At 49.3% G+C, this 18,059-nt stretch overlaps 3 protein-coding genes across 3 annotated transcripts; all 3 read right to left on the reverse strand.

Moving 5' to 3' along the window:
* Window positions 1-2,473: 2,473 nt before the first annotated feature.
* Window positions 2,474-3,184, reverse strand: LOC127306039 (uncharacterized). Its single transcript, XM_051336640.2, has one exon. The coding sequence runs from the start codon at window positions 3,002-3,004 to the stop codon at window positions 2,705-2,707; it is 300 nt and encodes a 99-aa protein (XP_051192600.1). The 5' UTR covers window positions 3,005-3,184; the 3' UTR covers window positions 2,474-2,704.
* Window positions 3,185-11,882: 8,698 nt separating this feature from the next.
* On the reverse strand, window positions 11,883-12,678 carry LOC127306038 (uncharacterized). The gene has a single exon (XM_051336639.2). The coding sequence runs from the start codon at window positions 12,376-12,378 to the stop codon at window positions 12,076-12,078; it is 303 nt and encodes a 100-aa protein (XP_051192599.1). The 5' UTR covers window positions 12,379-12,678; the 3' UTR covers window positions 11,883-12,075.
* Window positions 12,679-15,429: 2,751 nt separating this feature from the next.
* LOC139829775 (uncharacterized) lies at window positions 15,430-17,530 on the reverse strand. Its single transcript, XM_051336634.2, has 4 exons — window positions 17,406-17,530; window positions 17,195-17,341; window positions 16,356-16,543; window positions 15,430-15,903 (listed from the first exon to the last, which is right to left on the reverse strand). The coding sequence occupies exons 1-4, from the start codon at window positions 17,483-17,485 to the stop codon at window positions 15,728-15,730; spliced, it is 591 nt and encodes a 196-aa protein (XP_051192594.1). The 5' UTR covers window positions 17,486-17,530; the 3' UTR covers window positions 15,430-15,727.
* Between the last annotated feature and the right edge of the window lie 529 nt (window positions 17,531-18,059).

Below are 18,059 nucleotides of genomic sequence, written 5' to 3' on the forward strand. Positions count from 1 at the left end.
ACTAAATGGACAGGCCCAATAGCAGGAAAGTGGGACCCACGTGCTAATTGGGCCGGCCCAATAACTTCTTGGGCCGGCCCACTTGCTTTAAGGTGGACCCCACTTGGTAAATGGGCCGGCCCAATAACATGAAAGTGGCCCACATGTTTTGTGGGCCGGCCCTTTTGCCTGTTGACCGGTCAAACGAGTGCATTCGGCCCGGCCCACATGCTTAGTGGGCCGGCCCATTAATGTTTTGACCAGTCAACCTTAGAGGGTAGGCCCGGCCCACGTAACTAATGGACCAGCCCAGCTATATAGTTGACCGGTCAAACTAAGTCAGCTGGCCCGGCCCGCAAACTTAATGGGCGGGCCCGCTTAAGACGTGGCAGGCCTCGTGTGGGCCTGCCATCTACCACGGGGTTTCAGCGGTTAACGCCGTTAACTTCCAGTTAACGGCGTCTGCCACGTGGCAGTTTGCATGACGTCAGCAGTCAACGGGCTCCCGGAAACATTTCTGCAACGGTCCGATTTTCCGTGGCGGAAGGGCACCCAAGCGCGACGGACCGAAAAATATGTGGTAGGACTTTGCCTGACGCAGTTTCGACAACAGAACCCATATCGTCGGGTTAGGCCCATAGGCGACGAAAAATACCCCTTAGCGGACGATTTTGAGACGTTGTCTATCAGAACTTTTCTTGTAGTGCCTTTAGGTTCGCAATCCCTGCGCCTGTTGGCCTGATCAGAACCATCGTATCATCGGCGTATTGTAGATGTGTCACCCCCCCCCCCCCCCGGGATGAGATGCGGGATCACACCCTCGATATGTCCCGCCAGGTTAGCCTTAGCCAGGATGGCTGCCAGCCCATCTACAATGAAGTCAAACAGGATCGGGGAGAGTGGGTCCCCTTGACGAACGCCCCTCGCATTCCGAAAATACGGTCCAATTTCCCCGTTCACGTTTATCGCCGTTTGGCCCCCTTTGACCAACTGCATAAGGCGGTGCACAACCCATGCCGAGAATCCCTTTCGTAAGAGAATCTCCTGTAAGAAGTCCCAGCTGACCCTGTCATAGGCCTTCTCAAAATCCAGCTTGAGAAGCAAGCCCTCTTGCTTTCCCACTCGGAGTTCATGTGCAATCTCGTGGAGGGCCAGAGCGCCCTCGTGCAGACATCTCCCTTTGATGAAGGCAGATTGGCTCCGGTCCACCGTCCTATGAGCTAGCGGTGCTAATCTAATCGCATACGCTTTAGCCACAAACTTGAAGATGACATTAATGAGCGCGATCGGCCTAAACTGTGTGATCTGCTCCGCTCCTTTGACCTTGGGGATGAGAGAGATGATCCCAAAGTTCAACCGGGCAATGTCGACCCTCCCTAGGGCGAAGTCATTCAGCATCTGCAGAATAGGTTCTCTCAGGATTCCCCAGAATCGCTTGAAGAACAGGACCGGAAGCCCGTCCGGCCCCGGCGCAGAGTCAGGTTTCATACTAGCCAGGACCTCGTCGAGCTCCAAAGCGGTGAAAGCGACTTCAACGCCCCAATTTTCGTCGTCCGAAATCTTCTGATCTTCTCCCCAAAGATCGGTGCCAAGGGCAAAGACCCTCTCTTCCCCTTTGGCCCCCATCAAGCCCTGGTAGAACCCCCTTCTCTCTCAATTTATCACCTTAATTCCTTAAATATTTCTTACCTCCTGCTGTGTGACTGTATCTCCTCCAGATAGGTCTTCGCCATGCTATATTAATGTAGCAACCACCCGATACAACCACGAGAGTCTCGAAACGAAAGAAAATGTTGGAGGCGGCAGCAAACACATGCCCAAAATAAACCGTCAAGAAACAAAAGGAAACCCGCAACCGCTGTACCCTTTGGAGAAGTTCCACCGCGCTCCTAGCCCCGAATTTTCACATACCAAGCAACACTTTTAAGAAGAAAAGCGAATGTTGCTGGACACAGAGGGAAGTGTACGAGGGGTGGCCACGACACCTTTCAGGAAGGAATGCTGCCACCTGAGGGCGGCACCGCTTCGTTGTCGGGCGAGCTGACAAGGATTTCTCCCAAAAAAATAAACCCTATCCACAACCCCTGGGCGATCCGATGCATAGGAGCCTTGCGAGGATTGAGCCTCGACACCACCAAACTCACCGTCCACTTACATGCGCCACTATGGTCATGAAGCCGCCATCATCGTCTCATCGAGGTTACCGTCACGAGGGCTGCAAGGTAGAGGCAAAAGTAGCTTGAATCGAGGCCGGCAGTACGGTGGTCGTGCAGGAGGGGACTACCTCCACCGCCAAAGACGGTAGTCCACCGAAAGTAGCTGCAGCCACACCAGTCCTAATTGGATCCGACTGGACCCAACATGCCCAACAGGCCCATAAAGCCCTCGCGGAGGCACACCATTCCTATCTTTCACCCGTTTTCTTTTGTAATTAACCATGCAACCCTCATTTTATTGATCATCAATGGAACCAGCAAAGCTTTTGCCTCAAATCTTGAAGAACTAACCAATCCACAATCGCTAAAGCAGACAATTTGTATTGGTTCAAATAATCAATTCAGCTCAAATACTCAATGAACATATTTACAAGACCAACCTACTCTAATTTACGCGAGAGTTCAGATATCATTCTGAAATCTCAAACCCCAAATAGCAATCCCATGACTGTCCAGAACTACTCATCCGTCAGAACTAACTTTAGCACCCGCTCCAGGGACGTCCTATCCTAGTCCTCGCGCATACCCCCGCGGCGCGACGACCACGACCTCGAAAAATACGACGGCGAAGGCGGCTCGGAGCCCAGGTCGTCGGTGCCGACGGGTACGTCGGAGAGCGGCGCGAGGAGGCGGCGCACGCTCATGGAGCGCATGGTCCTGAAGCTGAGGGACCTGAGGATCTTGTTCTTGGAGAAGACGTCGGAGGAGTTGGTGAGGATGAGGTAGACCAGCCCCTGGACGAGCAGGAACGCGGCCACCTTGGCCAGCACGTCCCTGAGCTCCGGCGAGATCATGAGGGCGTCCTCCATGGCTTCCGGCGGCGAGCGAGCGAGAGATCGGCTGAATAAGTTGGCTGGCTGGCGAACTCTCTGCTAGTGTGTATCAATGATTAGATGTTGGGTCTTCGCTTGCCTACTCTCTGCTCTTTATATAGAGGGAGCTTGGCTGCTTGGGCCTGTTGATCGATTGCGAGGTGCGATTAGTTTTCTCTGGGTCGTCGTGCACGCAAGCGGGCGAAGTGCTGTGATTGGCGGCGTTGCTTTGCCAGGAAGGAGGAGCAGCTTAAGCTTGTAGAACAAGCTGCTGGTTTGGGATCTTGAAATTCTTGATGTGGTGTCGCTGTGTTAGCACGTCACAGCGTATGTTGGATCAGTCTGACTTGGCGGGACATGTGTCGTGTCTGATTCTGAAGGCTGCTAAGAAGATTTGGACGGCTGGGGTTAGGTAACTAGGCTCCTTTTCAAAGACAGTGAACGGCTGTTAAACAGTGCCGGTGACGTGGAATCGATCCGATTCTCCGGCCAGATAAGGACTTGTCTCGTCGACGCATCGAGAAGCAATATCACCATCCTGGAAGCAGTGGTTTACTCCGACACACAGACCGACAGGCGTGATTAAGCAGCATTTCTACTAGTGCCAGTTTAACTCGTTGAACATGTTTCAATTCATCCGGGAGCAAGGCATGGCTGGTTAATCTTTCTTGGAAGAGCGGCTGATTTGACCTTGTCGCCGCAGATCGGAGACCCAATAGCAATGGTGGTGCACACGCTTGAGAGTTGAGATGAGATGAGGTTTTAAATCGGTCCGTAGCAAGACACGACGACTACTGCTGCGTATTGTATTCTTTCTAGGAGATCTGACTGCACCACTTGAAGAAACAGAATATTACGATCCTGACGGGCACCGCCGAACCGGTCGATGCATCTCAGCAACTTGGCAACAGGTTCGCCTTGCCGATTCCCGGAAGTCTTTGCAAGCTTCCTGGATTCAACCAGCACTCCATGTGCCGTCTTCATTTGCTTTTTATTTTTCCAGATGTGAGCACGGCCTCGTTTTCTTGCCAGCACAAGCGAAACACCGCCAGCACCGACTGTCTCGCCAAGATAAGAGCATCTCCAGCCCTTTGCCTCCCAGCGCGGGCGACGATAGCGTTTCGGTGTTCACACCAGCGCTACTTACGGCCGCCGTGTTTTCTCCCAGAAGAAACTGTAGATCTGTGTTCTTCTTAGTCGCAGTGGCGGTGCTCTTGAGCAACTCGATCTTCACGTCATTCTTTTGAAAATGCAGCTTCCACCTCTCGTCGGCCTTCACCTGCCTCTGCTCGCCATGGGCTCTGGCGTCTGCTATGCACGCGTCGATTGAAGCCTGCAACCGCTCGCCAGGAGGTCCCATGGCTTTTCGCCACCCTTGGATTGCTCTGGCCTGCCCTCGGACGCCGGGGCAACGGGAGTCCGGCTTGTACACGTCGTCCTTGGTCTTGGCTAGGGTCAGGCGAGTCTTTTTCCACTTCTCACACGTTTCAATCCTTAAGAAAACGTGGAGGAACTTGAAATTGGCACCTTTGTGGTCGCCGCGGTAGGCCTGGAACATGTGGAGCATCTGCAGAAAAGAGACCATCTCGGCGAATGAATCTACAAAGAACTAGGGAGGTTTGGGGCCGTGCGTTCGAAGTAGGGGCAAAAGTAGCTTAAATATGGGCTAGCAATACCGTGGAAGCATGGGAGGGGACTAGAAATTTTGGCAAAAGAGACCACCTACCCCAACGAATTGGCAAAAAAGACCACCTACGAATTAAATTGACAAAAAGAACCACCTTCTCAGTGACGGCAGCGCCCCCAGCTGACATGTGGAGACGTGCCGCCGAAGTAGATGACGGCAGGGGTTGTCGTCGCAAGGCGTGGCGGCACGTTTACGGGCCAGCGCCAGCTGTCAGTCGCCGTTAAACGGTGTGGGACCTGCCGCCCCGTTTGTGTCGTCAAGGCCACCTGCAGGCAGGATCATCTTCATGATCCCTACCTGGTTTTATTTGAGCCGCCTATTTTGCTTTGTGCATCTCCAACGGATCGACGCAAACGGTCGTGCTCGCGGTCAGGCAAAAAGCCGCGGGTCGGGCGGTACGTCCGCATCGATTTCCCGCGCCGCCTCTGGGAGGAAAACCGATCGGTGCCATGGTCGAACGCTAACCTGCCTGGAGGGGCCTGGTACCTCAACTCCAGGCGTGTGACGTCCCCCCTCCCCCCCCCCCCCGTGCCACGCGAGGGCCGAGAGCGTCGTGATGACATGCGCCGCCGCCGAGCCATCTTGCCGGCCGGTCTCCGAGAAGATCCGGCGTACGCGCTCCACTCCTACAACTGGATCTCCTTCGGGACGTGAGAGTTCGACGCGCGCCGCCCGACATTACCGAGGAGGAGGCCATTTCCATGGTACTGGCCAAAAGCGAGCTCAACGAGCTCGCTATGTGGGACGGGCTCGCCATCCAGCTTCGCGAGTCGGCACTCGCGCAGGGGAGGCCGGCGAATCCTCTGGCCACGACAACACGTTCCAATGCCCGCGCGCTGACTCCTGCTCCTTCGAGCTCGCTATTGGCCAGTGCCATGGCAATGGCCTCCTCCTAGCTAATGTTCGGCGGCTGGGTCTTCTCGGAGATCGGCCGGCAAGATGGCTCGGCGGCGGCGCACATCGTCATGGCGCTCTCGACCCTCGCGTGGCACGGGGGGACCGACAAGCGCCTGGAGTTTAGGTACCAGCCTCCTCCTGGCAAGTTAGCATCCGACCATGGCACCGACCGGTTTCCGCCCCCCCCCCCCCCCGCCCAGAGGCGGCGCGCTAACTCGATGCGGACGTGCCTCCCAACCCGCGGCTTCTTGCCGGACCGCGAGCCGCTATCCTCGTGGTCTTTCTCGGTTTTGCGGAACGGCCAAGATTTCTTCCCCATGGCGTCGGTCGGGTGGATATGGCGGACTGTGACAATGTTGTGCTCGAGAAATTGGGCGCCACCAGCCGACCTTTAAAGGCTCGGACGCCATCTCGCCTTCAATGGCCTGCCACTACGCCACCGCCCACCAGCGCACGCGCGTGGAAGCCGAGGCGCGCTATTAACGTGGCCCTGAAAAGTTGCAGCGCGCCACCCGTAAGTCATGCCGCGTTGAAGACGAAACATCTGTGTCGCTGCCAGGCGCCCATGCGAGAAGCATGCAGACGACCGCTCTATCCGCGCAGACGCAAATGTACCGCATATTTAAGCCGTGTTTGGGTCTACGTGGATTGTCCAAACACTATGCGTCGGGCCGCTGAAACATGATACATACGCATTTACAGCCCGCGTGGACGCATCCGTTTCCGTCTCCCTGTTGGAGATACCTAAGCAAAATAGGCGGCTCAAATTAAACTAAAACTCATTGATGTTATTTATATGGATTGCCATGTAACACAAATGGACCAGATAGGGATGATGATCCTGCCGCCAAGCCTACAACGACTGACGGCTGGCGCTGGCCGGCAAACGTGCCGCCACGCCTGGCGACGACAACCCCTGCAGCCATCTATTCCGGCAGCACGTCTCCACGTGTCAGCTGGGGCACTACCGCCAGTAAGAAGTGGTTTTTTTGTTAATTTAATTTATAGGTGGTCTTTTTTGCTAATTCGTTGGGGCAGGTCGTCTCTTTTGCCAAAATTTCGAGGGAACTACGACTACTGCCAAAGACGGTAGTTGACCGTATGAAAACTGCTAGGGTTAAGCATACCCTTTGCCTCAGGCCGCGTACGTGTTAATATAGGTGCCAAACGCACCGACAATTTACAAGGTAAGATCGTTTGGTTAGGACTTCCCAAATCCTCTCCAAACTATACACGGAGATATAGGAGAGTCCATAACCAAAACTATATACAACACAACACGCTATTTTACACCCTCCCTCAATCTAAACTTATCTAAGTTGAGATTGTTACGAAATGCCTCTAACTGTCGAACTGACAATGGCTTGGTGAATCCATCAGCAACTTGATCACCCGTAGGAATAAACCTAATATTCAATTGCTTATTAGCAACTCTTTCTCGAACAAAGTGATAGTCTACCTCTATATGCTTTGTCCTAGCATGGAACACTGGATTAGCTGATAAGTATGTAGCTCCCAGATTATCACACCACAACGATGCTGCCTTTGGATGTCTTATTCCCAATTCTGTCAACAAGACCTGTACCCATATTACTTCAGCAGTTGCATCTGCCAAGGATTTGTACTCAGCTTCAGTACTTGACCTGGACACTGTAGCTTGCTTTCGAGCACTCCAAGATATAAGATTACCACCAAAGAAAACAGCAAAACCTCCAGTAGATCTCCTGTCATCTGTGCAACCTGCCCAGTCTGCATCTGAAAAAGCACTCACTAATGTGGACTCTGACTTAACAAGTTTCAGTCCAAGAGACATAGTGTGCTTTAAATATCGAAGTATCCTTTTCACAGCTGCCCAATGAAGAGATGTAGGAGCATGTAGAAACTGACACACCTTAACAGAAAAGGAGATATCTGGGCAAGTTAAAGTCACATATTGAAGAGCACCTACTATACTTCGATACCGAGTTGCATCTTCAGCAGTAAGAGGATCACCTTCAGTTATAGACAGTTTTTCGGATGTAGAAAGCGGGGTGGTAACAGCCTTACACTCCCCCATGCCAACACGCTGCAAAATATCCGAAATATATTGTTCTTGAGTCAACAAGACACCATTAGGCAAATGCTTAACTGCAATGCCAAGAAAATAGTGAAGAGATCCAAGATCCTTGAGAGCAAAGTCCATGCGCAGATCATGAAGAAGAGCTGTGACAGCAGCACTAGAGGAACTGACAACAATAATATCATCCACATAAACCAGCATAAATACTGTAACTCCATGCTTGTGATAAAAGAATAATGAGATATCAGCTCTAGAAGCCTTAAAACCAAGAGCATGAAGCTTAGAGGACAATCGAGAGTACCATGCACGAGGAGCTTGCTTAAGTCCATAGAGTGCTTTATCAAGTTTGCACACATAGTCAGGATGTTCAGAACTCGCATAACCAGGAGGTTGCCTCATAAAGACCTCTTCTTCCAGAACGCCATGAAGGAACGCATTCTTCACATCTAACTGGTGCATGACCCAATTTTGAGAAACAAAGAAATGACAAAATGAGACGAATAGTAGCAGCCTTAACAACAGGACTGAAAGTGTCTTCATAGTCAATCCCATAGCGCTGTTTAAAACCCTTAGCAACCAAACGTGCTTTGTAACGATCAAGAGACCCATCAGCATGGTGCTTAACTTTATAGATCCATTTGCAGTCAATAACATTACTGCCAGACGGAGGTGGAACCAAGTGCCAAGTATTATTGTGCATAAGTGCAGAAAACTCCTCATCCATGGCTGCCTTCCACTGAGAATGACTAAGTGCCTCTTGAAGATTTTCAAAGTTCACCGAGGCACAAAAATTACTCCAGCGAATAAAACCATCAGGGAGTGCTTTCGGTTGAACAATACCACTCTGAGAACGTGTACGAACTCGTTGTACAGGCACAGAAACTGCTGTAGACGGAGGAGGCACAGAAGATCCCAGCTGCAAAGATCTCTCGGGATCGGGAGCAGCAGAGGACAGGCCAGCCTCGGGATCCTCAGCTGGGCGGGAACTGGCGCTAGACGACGGACTGTCGGCCACCTCCGCACGGGAGAGGAGCGGGGACCCTGGCGCGGGCGAACCCACGGTGGAGGAGGCACCACGTGGCTGGCTTGGAGAGGAGGGCACACCCGACGACGCGGAGTCGTGTGGTTCAGACTGCGAGGGCACGGATCCCGACGCTGATCCAGTCGGAATCTCCAGAGAATGTTCAGGTGCATCTACTCCGGGATTGCGGCCCGGATTTCCTGCAACAGAAACCTCCTGCATACTGTCATCAAGAGAAAAATTAGCAGAAACAGACATATGATCATGCCGCAGTTCATTCTCCTGATCCAAAATTGAGGGGTTGCGCAAAACAGAGGGCAAAAGGAGAAGTTCAGCCTTAAGCAAGGCTCCTGCATTTGGGCGAAGCTGGGAAAAAGGGAAAACAGACTCATCAAAGGTGACATCACGAGAGATATACAGACGACCAGTGGAGATATCTAAGCATTTGTAACCTTTGTGAAGGCCACTATAACCAAGGAAGGCACACTGTTTGGAACGGAACTGAAGTTTGTGTTGATTATAGGGACGAAGATTTGGCCAGACAGCACATCCAAAAGTACGAAGAAAAGAGTAGTCTGGGGTTGTTTTAAACAAGATTTCAGAGGGTGTCTTGTGTTGAATAACTTTACTAGGCAGACGATTGATAAGGTAGACAGCAGTAAGGAAAGCCTCGTCCCAGTATTTAAGAGGCATAGACGCATGAGCTAGGAGGCAAAGACCAACCTCTACTATGTGACGATGTTTGCGCTCCGCAGACCCATTTTGCTGATGGGCATAAGGGCAAGACACGTGATGGGAAATCCCAATCCGGGAGAAAAAGGAGTTGAGTTTTTGATACTCTCCACCCCAATCAGATTGTAGAGCTAGAATTTTTCGATCAAAAAGACGTTCCACATGTTGTTGAAACTCTCGAAATTTCTGAAACACATCAGACTTATTTTTGAGCAAGTAAATCCATGTAAATTTGCTGAAATCATCAATAAAACTCACATAGTACTTATAGCGACCAACAAAAATAGGAGCAGGACCCCAAACATCTGAGAAAATAAGCTCCAAAGGAGCACTAGACACACTAGAAGATCTAGGATAAGGCAATTGATGCATCTTGCCTTTTTGACACGCATCACAAACTGACTCATCATGTTTACTGGAACATGGAATATTATTGCTACTAAGGATTTGCTGAACTATAGCCGAAGAAGGATGACCAAGGCGTGCATGCCACCGAGCGGATGAAGCACTTGTGCTAAGAACTTGTTTGGTATTTGGTGGAGATGCATCATGAAGAGGGTAGAGGCCATTCCTACTCGCGCCGTGAAGAAGAGTTCTCCCCGAAGCTTGATCCTTAATAGCAAAGAAACGAGGGTGAATTTCGACATAGGAATCATTATCAGAGACAAGTTTGGATGCAGAGATAAGACTCTTAGTTGCTTGCGGAACATGTAAAACATTTTTAAGATGTATGGGACGATCATGAGTATGAAAAGTTGCATGACCAATATGTTGAATTGCCATACCTTGTCCACTAGCTGTGTGGACTTGTTCATTGCCATTGTAGCGGTCACGGACAGCTAGTTTCTCAAGCTCCCCCGTGATATGACTGGGCCATGCGCTCGTGTCAATGTACCAGTTGTGGGTCTCCTCCATGCGAGCCGGTCGTTGCAGCATTTACTTGTGGCTCGGGTGTGACAAAGTTTCTATTGAACCTTTTAAAGCACTTGTAGGCCGGATGACCAAAGCTTGCTACAGATCTGACACGGCGGACCAGTATACCTGGGGCGATTGTCTTGCTGCTGATGCGAGTTGTTTCCTCCTCCATTGTAACCTCCACGCCCCCTTTGTCCATCGCGACCACCACCGTAGCCCTGATAGCCACCACGATTGTTGTAGTGATTGTAATTGTTGTAGCCACCGCGATCAGAGCCGTAGCCTCCACGATTTCCTCCATATCCGCCTCGGTGACCAGAGCCACCGCTGCCACCACCACTGGAGGCCAGGTTAGCAGAGAAGCCAGTACCACCGTCCTCGTTCTGCGATGCAATCAGGGCTTCTGTCGAGAGCAACATGGAGTAGACCTCACTTAGACTGATTCCAGTAGATGCAATTCGGGCGTTGATCGCCTCTACAAGCGGATTATACTCCGCATCCAGTCCATGAACAACTGCATCGATGACATCATCGTCATCCAGCTTTTTCCCGGCCATAGCCAGTTCATCAACAATAGCCTTTAACTTGCCGATGTATACTGGTGCGCTCATCTCCCTCTTCTTCAGCTCGTTCAACTGTCGACGGAGATTTTGAACTCGTGCGCGAGATTGCGAGGCAAACATTACATGGATCGCCTTCCAGGTCTCATGTGCTGTCTGATGTTCAGTAAGCTGTATCAACACTTCTCGAGAAATTGAGTTGAGGAGATAGGCCAGAACCTGCTGATCCTTCTCTATCCACGCCGCATAAAGGGCGTTCTCTTCCTCTTCTTCCACCGTCTTCCCATTGATGAGCTTCTCAACGATGATCTTCTCCGGTGGTGCTTTGACAGATCCATCGAGGTACCCAAACAGACGAGCACCGCGAACCGCAGGTAGAACCACAGCCTTCCATACCAGGAAGTTGTCCGGCGTGAGCTTCTCTGACACATCACGGCTAAGGGAGTTGCCGGCGAGAGAGCTTGACGACGCCGCCATGGATCACGACCAGATTGTAGATGTGTTTTTAGGAAGAAGATGGCTCTGATACCATATGAAAACTGCTAGGGTTAAGCGTACCCTTTGCCTCAGGCCGCGTACGTGTTAATATAGGTGCCAAACGCACCGACAATTTACAAGGTAAGATCGTTTGGTTAGGACTTCCCAAATCCTCTCCAAACTATACACGGAGATATAGGAGAGTCCATAACCAAAACTATATACAACACAACACGCTATTTTACAGACCGGACGCATCGGCATGCACACCAATTCTAGCTGGGTTTCGGCCGGGCCAGCATGCCTATGAAGCCACCGCGGAGGCACACGACTCTTAGTTTTCGCCTTTTGTAATTAACAACGCAACCCTTGTTTTATTGGTCATTAATGAAATTTGGTTTTCGCTTGGTTTTTCGTAATTAATCGGACATCTTTCGTCCTAATCAATAAAACGGGCAAAGCTTTTGTCTGGCGTTTCAAAAAAAATAGAACATCATCAATGGAAGTGGCAAAGTTTTTGCTGTAGATTCTGAAGAACTAACCAATCCAGTATCGTTGAAGCAGACAAGATGTATTGGGTCAAATGATCCATCCTCCCAATTCAACACAAATACTCAATGAACATCATCAATGGAAGTGACAGTTCGGAACTACCAAAGCTACTCATCCGGTCAGAGCTAATTTTAGCACTCGCTAGCTCCAATGCAGGCACCTCTTATCCTAGTCCTGGCGGTCACCCCCGCGGCGCGACGAGCACGACCTGGAAAGATACGACGGAGAAGGCGGCGGCGCGGATCCCAGGTCGTCGGTGCCGACGGGGACGTCGGAGAGCGGCGCGAGGAGGCGCCGCACTCTCATGGAGCGCATGGTCCGGAAGCTGAGGGACCTGAGAATCTTGTTCTTGGAGAAGACGTCAGAGGAGTTGGTGAGGATGAGGTAGACGAGCCCCTGCACGAGGATGAACGCGACCACTTTGGCCAGCACGTCGCGGAGCTCTGGCGACATCATGAGGGCATCCTCCATGTCTTCCGGTGTCGAGCGAGCGAGATATCGGTTGAGTGAAGAAGCTGGCTGGCTGGCGAACGAGCTTGTGGCAGAATGCAGATGAGGTTGCTCTGTGTGTATCAATGATCCGATGTTTTGGTCTTTGCTTGCCTACTCTCTGCTCATTATATAGAGGGAGCTTTCGCCTGTTGATCGATTGCAAGGGGTGATTAGTTTTCTCTCGGTCGCCGTGCACGCAAGCGGGCGAAGTGCTGTGATTGGCCGCGTTGCTTTGCCAGGAAGGAGGCGCAGCTTAAGCTTGTAGAACAACTCCTGAATTTTTGGCTGGTTTGTGATCTTGAAATTTTTGATATGGTGTCCCTATGTCAGCACGTCACAGCGTATGTTGGGTCGGTCTGACTTGGCGGGAAATGTGTCGTGTCTGATTCTGAAGGCTGCTAAGAAGATTTGGACGGCGTTCGGTAACTAGGCTCCCTTTCGAAGACAGTGTGACGTGGATATGGAATCGATCCGCTTTAATCTCCAGTCAGATAAGGACTTGTCTCGTCTACGCATCGACAAGCAGGATCACCATCCTGGAAGCAGTGGTTTTCTCCGATACACAGACCGACAGACGTGATTAAGCAGCATTTCTACTAGTGCCAGTTTAACTCGTTGAACACGTTTCAGTTCATCTGGGTGCTGGTTAATCTTTCTTGGAAGAGCGGCTGATTTGACCCTGTCGCCGCAGATCGGAGACCCAATGGCAATGGTGGTGCATGCGCTAGAGAGTTGAGGGTTGAGATGCTGTTTTGAAATGGTCAGCAGCAAGACGAGACAACTACTGCTGCGTATTGTATTCTTTCTAGAGATCTGACAACTGCACCACTTGAAGAAACAGAATATGACGATTCTGACGGGCACCGGTCGATGCATCTCAGCAAGTTGGCAACACGTTCGCCTCGCCGATTCCCGCAAGTCTTTGCTGGTCGTGAGAAGCTTCCTGGATTCAGCACTCCATGTGACATCTTCATCTGCTGTTTTTCTCTTCGAGATAGATGTGAGCACGGCCTCGTTTTCTTGCCTGCGCAAGCGAGACACCGCCGGCACCGACTATCCCACCAAGATAAGGTCGGCACCTCAAAGCTAAGCACGGCAGCACCAGATAAGGTCTTAATTTTATGACGCGGTTTGGAAGCCAAGCAAACGTGCGCCGGCTTGCATTGTCCATGTTATCAGTCCTAGCCATCCCTACACACTATCAGTCCTAGCCATCCCTATAGACTGAAACAAGTAGCTCAGCTTGCATTGACCGTGTTTACAAATTACATGGCTCGCCCTCAATCATTGTCTTCGGCAGAGAGATGGTTTTTACTAGTGTTCCATGACAAGAACTTGCTAAAAGGTGCAGATATAGGAATGAATATGAGCACATGGATCCTATCACCCGGTCAAACAGAGAGGGTTAACCAATGTTTACAAAATCACGCATCTTTGGAACTCCATTTCAGGCATTGCATGCTTTCCTCCACTCCAAGTAGTAATTGAAATTGTATTGCTTGGACACATAAGTGAAGAAGCTCAAGGCATTTTACAGGATAGGCAACATGCAACACAAACAATCAAGGAAAAAATGATCAAAGCCCAGGATAGAATCAAGAAATATGATTACAAGAGTAAAGAGAGGGAACTCCCAAGTCAGGGTGGGCATTCGGTTTTAACCAAAATTTCGGTCTGGTTTTTGCGGTTTTTGAACAAATTCGGTTTTCAAAAATGGTAACCGAAATTGGCATGAAAATTTAGGAAACCGAAGATTCGGTTAACCGACAAATTCGGTTCGGTTTTCGGTTAAAACCGAATGAACCTACTCACTTGAACAAATAGTAGGCATCACCGAAGAAAGCAAATAGTGATTGACATATCAACAGAAAAAGCATCAACTGCGCAAGAAATCGACAAATGAGAACCAATCGTGGAGGGATGCTATTTGGTAGGCTGCGGCACTCGTGGTACAGGTGCATCACTCGTGAGCGATTAAAAGGGGTAGCTAAGACTTCGAGCGACGTGTTCTATTATGCAGGTTTCACGCTATATTCAGAAAAAGCTAGTACGTCAAAGACTAAAGTCATACATTGAATGAACAATTTTTGGAACATCAAACGCAATTGGGCTTCTATGGAATGATCGGTTTATGCACAAATTGATGGTAGGTTACTCAATTCGGTCTATTCGGTCTTGTTCGGTTGGTGGGGCTAAAAACCGAATTCTACCAAATTTAATTCGGTTAGTATAAATGGAAACCGAAAAAATAGCGGTTAATGGAAAAAACCGAGATTTCGGTTAGTTCGGTTTCAGCTTCGGTTCGGTTTTCGGTTTCACGGTTTTTATGCCCACCCTGACTCCCAAGGAGATATGTTGCATCTGAAGATACAACCCTACAGGCTCTCAGTCTCCAAGGATCACTCAAACTACATTCCAAATTCGATGGCCCATTTAGAGTGTTGAAGAGAATTCGAGAAGTAGCATATGTACTGCTGTTCCCTCAAGGTGCTCCCTAAGGTGCTCAATTGCATCCAGTTTTCCATGTAAGTAAATTGAAAAAAAAAACATCTTGGAGCAAAAGCTATTCCTAATCTAGAGCTGCCACTGATAGACTCAGGAGAACATCAGAGTAGCACCTGAAGAAATTCTGGGCAAACGGGTTAGCCTAGCACATTTTATTGAGTCAACGGATGACTTATCTTGTCCTCCCGATGGGAGTATATGTAGAGTTATTTGTATAACTCGAAATATGCTCACTATACTTTTTATCATTTCATCGGGCACGCGAACAGCGTTTCCGATGGGAGTAGCCCCCGAGGCTACAGGCAAGGACTTGTGCTTGGTTGTAGGCTCAACATTTTAACGCCTTATGTCGCTATATTGTCATTCTTTCTCGAGCTTTTTATTTCTATTGGGTGCGGAACTAGTCATACAGTGGAAAATCAAGTGGATCAATCTGCTCGGCCCTCAACCCCTTCCCTCTGAATTTCTCACCTCCTGCTGCGATTGTATAGGAATTCGGGGATTATTAGCTCAGGTATTACACAATTGCCCGGAAACCATGCATGCTTGCCATCCTCAAACTAAACAGCTGGCTGCAAATGGTACAAACCATCGCCCAGCACTGTCTCCTCCTAAATCTTCTGGACAATACATTTTTCTTTCTTGTTCAAAACAGGTTAACTGGATATTGTTATCTGTGTAAGGGCGACCTTACGCTAGGCTATGAATAGACAATTCACTAGCAGAGATACTATCTATAGATAGTAGTAAGTTGCATTACACGAAATTCATGTTTAATTATTGCCACCTCAAAATTCTTCCTTCTTTCCCAAATGAAGTGATCCTAGCAGCTCAAACCCTCTGCTTCACACTGCCCACCACTACTCTGATCATCGCTGCTGCTCACCAGGTTTATGGTAACCTTTTTCAGTTCGCCGTCATCTGAAGCTACTTCCAGATGAGCATCCATGGAACGTATCTCCCAGTCATGGTGCCGCAGAAACGAGAGCACGCCATCCCCTGTTTCACATGTAAGCAAGCCTTACTTTAGAACTGAGACACCAGGGTAACAGGAACATAAAGACCACATTCGAAATTCCTTTGGCAACTAAGCTACAACTATCATTTTTCTAATAAGATCCATCTTTGTGAGTGTAGAGAAGCTAGTCAGGGGCAAGGAATAGAGGAATGTAGGAGATCGATGACAGGGTCAAAGCCTCAAGTTGTTAGTAGAAAACAAGGGCTAAGGCCAATTCTACTGCCACTGATGTCTTCCCCTACCTTGGACCAATTTCAACAGCCCGAGCTCTAGTGACCTTTTATTCCAAATGTGAATCTCAATCAGGAAAGCAGGCTACAACATCCGGTTATCGTGGTTCTTTCTCCTCCTTTTCGATCGCTTGCTCTCGTGCTTGCTACCGATGATTCACTTGTTTAACCGACACGACAACAAGTGGAAAAGCAGTACTAACCTCCATTCCGGATGGCCTCGATCTGAAACAGCCCCGACCCCTGTGGCCCAGTTACGGGGAATGTGCACGACACGGACCTCCGCCGATGGCCCAGAACAACTGAAGCATCATACCATGGTCCTCTTAGTATAGGTGCCCCGATCGCTTCTGCAACCTCTCGGTTCTCAGTAGCCGTCTCTATCGCCTTCCTGTAAGCAACATTCACACTTGTAGGTATCATGCGCTAATCACAAAAGGGAATAATACGTATCCTAAACAGTCTATCCAGAGAAAAGGTCCAAAGGTATACCGGGAACACACAGCGGAACATTATGATTAAGGTAGCAGAGTCTAGTGAGCTACAAAATTAAAGCAAAAAATAAATGAAACAACACTGGTATAGTGGTATTCATGTGGATTAGGCACAACATATAGCTAAAGCATGAAAGAAGGAATCCTCTTGGTAGAAAAATAATGAACAACACGATAGCTGAGTTTAATGTGCGGGGATTATTAACTAGAAAAGTTTGCATTCACCAAATGATAGTCCATCCACTGAACAGATAGAACAATAGGAAATGAACGGATTGGCTACATCCTACATATGCTACATGATCACATAAGAGTAAACTAGTGTTTTTAGTCCGTATATATGATGATGGAAACAAATTGTGACACAACGAAATTGGCATGATGAGCTCCTCGGAATTGGCTAAACACTAATTAAGCTTGGCAGCCTTGAATCTTCAGCATATGCAAATGGTGCTGTAGGAGGTAGTAGCTAGGTTAGGTAGTGAGCATGACGATTAGTCTTAACTGTAATTTACTCTAGGTTTGCAAGAGATCAGCAGGGAGCAGACCTGGTGCATCCATGGAAGATAGCGAGGTCGTTGATTCCACTGAGGGCCACTCCGCCAGCGAGGCTGATGGCCCCGATAGCCACCACCCTCCGCCCCACCGATCTCTTCTTCCGCCCGCCGGCGACGCTTTCTCCGGCGGAGTAGGTGCTGCAACAGAGCTCTCTTACTGAGTGTATGACTATTGGGATTAGAAATAGAGATGGCTACTTACCGGTGGCTTTGAAAGGGCAGGGCGGATCTGCGGCCGGCGGCGACTAAGAGCGTCTTCCTCGCCCACGCCGCCGGCGACATTCTCTCCCCCTCCCTGTCCTTTTTTGGGCCCCTTCCGATTTAATGAACGAAAAAAGAATGGGCCCAGCCCAGCCCAGCCCAGCCCAGCAGTTAGTTTTATGGCATCTTCTTTCGCTCGAATTAATCCCACTCCAATGGCCTTGGCGTCGTCGGCAGGGTAGCTCTGCCACTTGACTGAGATTTAGTTAGATCTAAGTCGTCTAAAATAGGTGTCTAAAAATGAATATGGTCCTAATAGAAAAGAGGAAGTAATAAAAAGGAGAAAAAGATTTCCTTGTGTTTTGGACAATGATGATACCGAGAAGGAGGAGACATATGATATATTGGTACTTGGTAGTGAGGTATCGAAGCTGGATTTTCTATAGTCGAATAACGACACTGATGAAGAGGAGACATACTCCCTCCGTTCAAAATTTGTTTGTGTTTTAAGTGTAGTCAAAGTTAAACTTTATAAAGTTTAACTAAATATTCAGGAAAAACATTAACATGGACGATGTAAAAGTTGTAGTACTAGAATCAGCATAAGCTATATTTTCATATTATATGCATTCGGTATTATGGTTGTTGATAGTTT

The sequence above is a fragment of the Lolium perenne genome, chromosome 6 (genome assembly GCF_019359855.2).
Source record: "Lolium perenne isolate Kyuss_39 chromosome 6, Kyuss_2.0, whole genome shotgun sequence".
Classification (NCBI taxonomy): domain Eukaryota; kingdom Viridiplantae; phylum Streptophyta; class Magnoliopsida; order Poales; family Poaceae; genus Lolium; species Lolium perenne.

Bases quoted from the DNA above. Each gene is read 5' to 3' on its own strand.
- LOC127306039 (XM_051336640.2), bottom strand. From the start codon at position 3,004: ATGGAGGACGCCCTCATGATCTCGCCGGAGCTCAGGGACGTGCTGGCC.
- LOC127306038 (XM_051336639.2), bottom strand. From the start codon at position 12,378: ATGGAGGATGCCCTCATGATGTCGCCAGAGCTCCGCGACGTGCTGGCC.
- LOC139829775 (XM_051336634.2), bottom strand. From the start codon at position 17,485: ATGTCGCCGGCGGCGTGGGCGAGGAAGACGCTCTTAGTCGCCGCCGGC. The intron at 17,342-17,405 runs GTAAGTAGCCAT...GCTCTGTTGCAG, and splicing joins CTGCCCTTTCAAAGCCACCG to CACCTACTCCGCCGGAGAAA. The intron at 15,904-16,355 runs GTTAGTACTGCT...CATGTGAAACAG, and splicing joins CGAGGCCATCCGGAATGGAG to GGGATGGCGTGCTCTCGTTT.